Here is an 8091-nt window from a genome sequence, read left to right on the forward strand (position 1 = left end):
TCTGGCTGTACGCGTGTTTCTTTTTCCGGGTCAAAGGGGGCCAGGACTGGTGCCCCAACTGATAACTCTTTAAGACGCTCGAATGCAGTCTGCTCGGCATCTCCCCATTGAAATCGAGTATCCTTTTTGGTCAGATCTGTAAGAGGTTGAGCAATCTTTGAGAATTGAGGTATGAATTCCCGGTAATAGTTAGCAAAGCCCAAGAAGCCTCATACTCCTCTGACTGACGTAGGAGGTTCTCATGCTTTGATTGCATGGAGATAGGGTACACTCGCGGGGCCACTAGGTCTGCTTGGATATGTAGGCGTGTACATATATTCAATCACAAAACCCTGGTCGTACGATGCGACAGCTACCTGATACTGCTTAGCCGAATATATCGTCGTAAGAATGCCAAACAAAATGGTGAGGCCAAATATCCCAAACACAGCAACCCATAAACTCGATCACTACGCAGGATTTAGTGTGTCAGGAAGGGCTAGAGGCTTTCTGGTGGCCCATTGAAGATTCCAAGCAGCTGGGCCATGTTATTTCTCCAGTATTTGAACTCCTCGAGGTCATACACCCCTGGTAGTTCACATGGACCGTATATCGACACGCCAGATTGTTTCAGTAGCTTGCTTGTCTGTCGCCGCACCTCCCCGAGGCAACAAGATATCGAAAGTCCTCAGAGCCTCGTTGAGAATTGGTTTCGGGATGATTTGATCAGGCTCGTGATGGGCCAACGGCTTCGTCCGATGCATCTGAGAATTTCTCTCTTGCCCGAGCCATCGTCTCCTCCAGTGTCAAGGATCGATTTCGTCGTATTTTCTGTATGAACTGCAGGCGGCTTTCACAACCCTGTGAAGCAAAGTGCGTCTCACAAGTACGTAAATCTTTCAGGGTCTTTGCGATGTAAAGGAAGAACAGGGCGTAATCTTCTTCTACGAGACTCCCCGGGCCTATATTCATGTTTGGTCAGAGTGCGTTGAAGACATGAATGCTATTCTTTCCATTTCTCCCAATCTTGTATCTCCTCCGTGATGGAGCAAGAAAACAGCTCCTCGTTTGCCGTTGCCATGCCCCTTGGCCCCGTTGGTCACTTATTTGGGTTTGGCATGTGGTTTTCCCGTTGCCTGCATACAATAGTATTGTATGGGCTAAAGGTGTGAGTTAATCTCCGTTGGTGACGATGCCATACGCCAATGGATAGAGGGCCTGTGTAGATAGGTATCGCTGGCTCAACCCTGCGTGAGAAAGTGTGAGGCTGGGTTTGCCCATCAGAGCCTGGTCAGCTCCATTAATGCATTGCATCTGTTAGGGTGTTTGTATTGTGGTTATTCTGTTCAGTCAGTCTATTTCTTCAGGCCCAAACTCTCCTCTTGGCAAAGAGCATAGCACAGAAATTGCCTGTATTGGCGCTGAGGGGATGCCTCTTTCACCAGACCCGATTTGTCGTGTGCAAAAATTGGGAATATCTGTTACCGACTTCATAATAAAACACACCTTCCTTAGAAATATTAGCAGTTTTAGCCTATTTCAACCATTTTGAAGCTATTACGCGCCTAAATGCCTCCTAAGCGAGCCCGATCTACTAATTAGACGCAGGAACGCGTTATTCCATATGATCTCCGCCGGACGGCCATCCCTCGTGTCGACCCACCCCCTCCGCCAGGACAGCGTCGAAAAGACACCTACGTGCCTCGGAAGACTGTGGAGAAGCTAGCAGTGATCCGGAATGCAGCCAAAATAAAGGGTATCTTGAAGGCTCCAAGGCCCGCGGCGGCGGAGAACGCCCCCCCCCCCCCCCCCACCACTGCAACATAAGCCACCGGCTTCACGATTCCGATATCGATCTGTATCTCGCCCGCCGTCTTCCCCAGCAAACAATAATCCTAAGTGGGTCCGTATAGCAGAATAGCTCTCTGTTACCGCCAAGGATGACTGGTGCCTTGCCTGCTCCGTCCCCGGAGTTGTCTTCACCCGCCGCGGCCAGTAGTGATACCAGAGAGGAAGATGGAGAGCCAGAAGATGACGAAGAAGAGTCTTCTGGTGGTGAGGCCTCATCTCTGCCAGCAGTTCCATCTAGCGAGACTGAGGCAGCCGCCAACGCGCTGTATGCGGCGAAGGAGAAATATAAGTGTTTAGTACACAGGAAGAAGATGAGAAGGGCGCGAGAGGATTATCCTGATCTTATGCCATCTGGTATTGCAACATTTGAACTAGAAGATGAGCTAGGAGATGCCATGAGAGTTGCAGACTTCCCTATACAAACAAATATCCATATCCGCGTGAATGGGAGGTCTCTCTATCGGAAAATCCTTGCCAGTGATTACACGCGCCGCACCTTTGATATCTATGAAATGGAGGATGCTTTGTATAGGTTCCTTGAGAAGCATGTTGGCAAATATGACTTTAAGGCCACCGAGCGGACGGTCTTGTTTAAGCAGGAATCTGGCCGTGGAGGGACGAAACATCTTGGTATGGAGGAGTTCTCTATCCCTGCTGCCGAGGAAGTCCTGAAGCACATGGAAGAATTCAGGAATATTTTTACTAAGGCTGCTCGGAAGATTTGGACATGGGAGATTCATGTGCAATATGAAAAGAAGCATCCAGTCTCCACCAATACTTCTGCAGCTGCTGAAGTTACCCAGGAAGCTCCACAGACAGCAGCGCAGCCAACAGACTCTGATGCTATCCCCAGCTCTCCTCCATTGCCAGCGGAACCAAGTAACGCGCGGGCAGCTTTCATAGCCAGATAATAGATAGATGGTGCTACAATGATGAAAACTGTACAAACTGTCATAGCTTTTGCTATCGAGGTCCTAATGATAGGTCAAAAATAGGCCTTGTTTATGAGATGGGGGTCGATGTTACGGGAAAAGTGTGTTTTACATGAAGACGGTAACAGATATTCCTGATTTTTGCACACCAAATTCACCAGGCTGTGCCGAGATATTGGAAAGATATAGAAGCCAAGTTTCAATCAAAACAAGCCGCCCTGCTGTCTTGCCTAATCCCCAAGTTTCTGGACGAATAGTAGTATTGCATCTACCTGGACTTCCTCGATATTTGATTGCGTGACGAGGGAGAGAGGACAGGGGCGCACGCAGCCTCTATCTTTTGTTGACTACAGATGCCACGTTAACCAACAGAGGCAAAGCAGCATAGCTCCGTACTATGACTCTAAAGTAGCATCATGCAAGCCGATGCACGAAGGCAAAAAAGCTGAGAATGCGTGCAAGGCCGAGGGAGAGGCAACATGAACAAGATAAAAGCAAGGAAGCAAATTCGACATCACCAGCGACACAACAACTTCAAAAGCTATCTACCAGATGGTGCCGAGATACATGGCGTTTATTACCTACGATGTGACTATACACCAAAGACGGCTTCAGGTCAACAAGGTCTTGATATATTTATTTACTGATTGATCTAGCTTCTAAAATGTTCCGCAGTCAATGTATACGTCAATGATAGCCATCTAACCGTTAAAGTAACAACAATCAACGACATCGTTACGGCGAGCACAATCCTAACATCACATACGGGCCTGATTCTGACACCAATGTGCCTTCTGGCAGCTCTGGCCAGAGGCGCCGTGCGATGCGGGCGTTTCGCTGTTCCGAAGTAAGGAGACGCACCATGTGGGAGCTCCGCTGTGCCAGGCAGGGCAGCCGTTTCATTCGCACGAAGATACTGTCCAAAGCACCAATCTGCATGAATACCAGCACGCGGACAAGCGCTTTCCACTCGCGTCCTCTCGTTTGGTAGTCACCAAGGTGGAGGTCGAGACGCCTCGCAAAATCCGACGGCGGGAGCGGGGGTGATGATCGGCTTGGGAATTGAGAGCGTTGGCCGACGACGCTGCTACTGCTGCTGGTACTGTTACTACTCTGGCTGATTTCGTCGGCTAGCTCGAAGTAGGCGTCGACCATGCTGTCACCAAGGCTCACCAGGCGCTCCAGCACCAGGTTGAACACTGTCATATTCTCGGGACGGCCGCGGCACTGGGAACAGCGGAGCATCCGCTCGCACCAGGAAACGACCTCGCGATAGGAGCTCAAGCTGGAGTCCAGGAGTCTGTTGTTCGAGTCGCTCGAATATGCCTCAAACTCATCCAGAATAAAGACAGCGGTGGAAAGGCAGGAGCAGGTGGATCGGGTGTCTTGGTAATGGAGGTTTTGTTGATCATCGGAGCTGGTTTGCGCAGGTGAGAGGGGGGACGGGGCGTGCATCATGAGGGCCATGGGGTCGTAGGTATCTGTCGCCTTGGGTTAGTCAGGAACATGCCAGCCATTACAGCTCATCGCACGATTGGCAGTTCGTACTCACGACTCTTGGGCCGGGCCAGCAATGAGGCATCTGCGTCTGGAAGAGAAGCATCTGGTTCCAGTCGCGGCTCCATGTGAGCGGATACTGCCTGCACACCACCATCGTCCATATGCCAATCAAAGCAGTTGAGATAGAGTAGATCCGGCGCATTAGTGTTGTTGCTACTGCCGAGCTGCGTCAGGCGTGGATCGATGTTCTTGGGGATCGGCGATAACCGCTCTAGCTGGCGATGCTCGGGCCCATTGGGGTCCTGTACTAGGGTCCTCCTGGGCTCGTCCGAGACTGACGCGTTCTCACCGGCGCCGTAGGTCGGGGTTAATGTCCTCTTTCGGGCTTTTCTGGTCGCTGGTTCCGAGTAGATGCATGGCACACCGAGGGTATTGCACCGGCCGCATCCGCTTCGGCGCCCACTGCAGCGGATCTAAAGCCTCTAAGTTAGGAGTTCCGGTCCTTCGCAGGTACCAAGAGATAACGAGAAGGAGACTCGCCTTTTTGACGCGGCAATTGTCGCAGGCCAGGTTCTGGGGGCGTGGAATCGGACTGCTGTTCCCCGTTGTCATCTCATGCTCTAGGAACTCGCCACCCTGACTGTCGGCCATATATCGCAAAGTACCAAACATACTGTCCGTGATCAACTGTCCGGTCAATCAGCTCAACCGACCAGAAATCATGGCCGGCAAGCGCGTTATATAGCATACGCAGGATGCTGAAGCGCGCACGGTCCCACTCGTATCGTTTTTAGAGCATGGTCTGGACAATACCGGCCCTTATAGTCTTCCAGACGATGCAGGCATTGTTTTGGGTGGTTCGGTAGGGATTGGATTCCTAGGCTGGAGCACGACATCAGTAAAGTAGCCCGAATGGACTCCAATCATGCACGCGAGCTGCTCGTCAGCGCTAGGTTGCTTTTTGCTCGAACTCCTGCTGACGAGTGGGTGCTCTCTTGGGGAGCGATATCTGCATTTGTCCAACCACTTTGTTTGATTCAACGTGCATTCAAATATTATGCGTACACCCATTGGACACCTTCTTTACTGATACTGCAGTCAGCTCGTAACGCGGACCATAGTGAGGCTATCATTCGCCTTCTCCGAACCCACGGGGCAATACCACATGAGCCAGACGATTGTCAAGCGCTCTTACTCGTAATCGTGAGAGGGGATGCTTCGTTATTTCGTCTTCTCGTGGACCATGGGGCTCCGTTGGAGCAAGGGCTGACCCGAGTTCCAACACTGATGAGAACAGCGCTTTGTCCGGGCAGGCAGCGATTGTGGATCTACTATCAGAAATCGGAATGACTCCGAGCGTGCGAGATCTTGAGATGGTCGGGGATATTACCTCCCCGAAGGATTTAGGATGTTACAGTCCCGAGTGGAGCGGTAAGGCCCGGACGGAGGGACCCCGAAGGCTTGTGCTTAGTGCGTAGTTGAACCAAGAATGCAATGCCTGAATTCATACTAGTAATACTCTAACACTTCGAGTAGAATATTCTACCTAGTGAGGTCCCTCCACTGGAGTAGCAGATATTTTGAGTATGTCAAATGTTGCAGCAACTCACAGTATAATCCGGCCTCAACCATAAAATATTGATACGGAGGAGTCGGCGAAGCTGAGATGCCTAGGTTTTCCCCATTTCAAATACATCTCAGTGCTATCTGCTCCACTTTCGGAGCATCAAATCACTAGCCCTGAGTAACAGCCGTGACAGCGAATCAGTGTGGTAAGCGATGGATGTCATCTCTTATTGGGTGGCCGGTGTGGCCGCTAACGTAAATCCCGGTCGCTCCGCCCACCTCCACCTCATCGAGTCCTTACGTGTATGGGTATTACTGCTCTTCAAGGAACCACTATCATACTATGCCAACTAAAGCGTGTTAATTAGCTCAGTGTAAGAGCACGTGCCCAGGCAAGCATACTCCCAACTGGACCAAAAAGGTCATTCTGATCAGGCCCTATTGCCCGATCTGCCCGGATCGCACCTATGTAGCTACCTTGGCCGTGACAACTACCTCCCCCTCCAAAGGAGGCTTGTCCCCAAGCCGTCCAAAGCCATAGATAATAGATGTGGACCTCCAGCCATAAGAAGGCTGTGAGCTAGAGCCTATTATTAAAACCAGTAGCGCAATACACCTAGGGACCCAGCGGGGACTACCCGGCCCAGCGGGACTCTCAACCCTGCCCTGGCACCTAACATGACGTGGCCCGACCCACCACGTCACCTACCCCGCACCTGCAGGGCCCCGGAGCCACAAGCCGCAGGTCTCTTGGGGTTGTCAAACCAACCCTCCAGGCTGAATGACTACAGCTGGATTCGAACGCAAGATCTCTAACCCAAATAGGGTCAAACTTGTAAGAGCACGTGTCCGGGCAAGCATACTGCCAACTGGACCAAAAAGGTCACTTTGATCAGACCATATTGCCCGATCTGCCCGGATCGCACCTATGTAGCTAGCTTGACTGTGACACTCAGAACTTGATAGAGCAAGAGGAAAGGCTTCAACTTGTAATAACAACTTTACAGAATAGCAAAGTTCCAAGTATTTGCCGCGCTGCTGTCACGAGCTAGAGTCGTTGATACTCCCAACTCATACGGTAACACAATATGGTATACTAAATGCTTGATATATAGACGTCGCGTGGTGCCGGTTGCTGAAGTGAGAGATTGAAAGCGTGTCAGAGATAAATCTCCTAAACTGGTATTAAGGTCGTTGCTGCGGACGTCCATTTTTCTGTAAAGGAGTCGCTCAAAGACTGCCTTCCACCGCATGCATACTCGAGTACATTGCACGAGAAAGTAACGGTCGTCCTCCAAGCACTCCGCAATATGCAATAGTACCTCAAGAGATAACCAGTTACCCATACCTCTCGCTGAACGGAAAATATTTGAAACCTTTTTTAAATTTATTTTTTGGTTGCAAGGACGCAAAGATAAGTTCGTGCTCGGTGCGGGTTTCTTCGCTTATTCATAGGGATGTTAGTTATTGCCAGCTATATGTAGAAGGGATGAAGTTCCAGAGAAGGGTCATATTTCGATCGAATGCGAAGTATAAAGAGAAAGAGACGATCGTTTGAGGATCCGCCTACCTTTTAAGTCCAACAGGACTCGGAATGTCACGTGTTACAAGTCTAGGCGTGTGATAAATACAGTGCGACCGCGTTTAGTCGATACAAGTCATCCCAGCAAAAAATAACGCCTATCCGAGACTATTGCCTAGACGAAGTTCGTATATTATTATCTAACCATTACTAGGCCAGCTATCTAAAGTGCCCTGAGCCATTGCTGTGACGATTTCACCTTCCAGGTGTCAACGACTTGTCTTGGAGCCCGCGGCAGGTTACAGTGGGGTGGCACCGTTCTACAGGTGAGATGCCGCGCTAGTCAATCACATAACATAATTTACAGTATCATCTGTATATAACGTAATCAACCACCGAACCGCGGATACCACCGAACCGCGGATTCTCAACCTATTTTATACTGTCTCTATTTAACGCGTCAAATATCATCACTAGTGTACAATATGCCTCTTTCTAAAGAATCGCGTATTCAGATGGCTATTTCAGCCTATCAGAACGGTCAAATTAAATCCGTTTTACGCGCTGCGCAGGTTTTTACAGTCCCTGAAAATACTCTACGCGATCGGCTTCGTGGCACCAAATCACGATCAGAAACACGCGCCAACAGTCATAAATTAACCGAATTCGAAGAGGATTTGCTTTTAAAGCAATTATTAGATGCAGATATGCGAGGATTTCCAATTCGGCCGGAATTTCTGC

General features: G+C 50.0%; 3 protein-coding genes across 3 annotated transcripts; 1 reads left to right on the forward strand and 2 right to left on the reverse strand.

Moving 5' to 3' along the window:
• Positions 1-1919: 1919 nt before the first annotated feature.
• On the forward strand, positions 1920-2741 carry BDW70DRAFT_164802 (uncharacterized protein; the record flags this gene model as incomplete). The annotated part of the gene is made up of 1 exon (XM_073741564.1): positions 1920-2741. The coding sequence occupies one exon, from the start codon at positions 1920-1922 to the stop codon at positions 2739-2741; it is 822 nt and encodes a 273-aa protein (XP_073590929.1).
• A 756-nt stretch (positions 2742-3497) lies between these two features.
• Positions 3498-4934, reverse strand: BDW70DRAFT_164803 (Zn(II)2Cys6 transcription factor domain-containing protein; the record flags this gene model as incomplete). Its single annotated transcript, XM_073741565.1, has 3 exons — positions 3498-4243; positions 4315-4724; positions 4777-4934. 3 exons carry the CDS (start codon positions 4932-4934, stop codon positions 3498-3500), a joined length of 1314 nt encoding a protein of 437 aa, XP_073590930.1.
• Positions 4935-6508: 1574 nt separating this feature from the next.
• Positions 6509-7346, reverse strand: BDW70DRAFT_145405 (uncharacterized protein; the record flags this gene model as incomplete). Its single annotated transcript, XM_073738418.1, has 1 exon — positions 6509-7346. A coding segment is annotated over exon 1 (339 nt), but the record flags the coding sequence as incomplete, so codon positions are not given.
• Between the last annotated feature and the right edge of the window lie 745 nt (positions 7347-8091).

The sequence above is a fragment of the Aspergillus foveolatus genome (genome assembly GCF_047715535.1).
Source record: "Aspergillus foveolatus strain CBS 279.81 unplaced genomic scaffold BDW70scaffold_140, whole genome shotgun sequence".
NCBI lineage: Eukaryota > Fungi > Ascomycota > Eurotiomycetes > Eurotiales > Aspergillaceae > Aspergillus > Aspergillus foveolatus.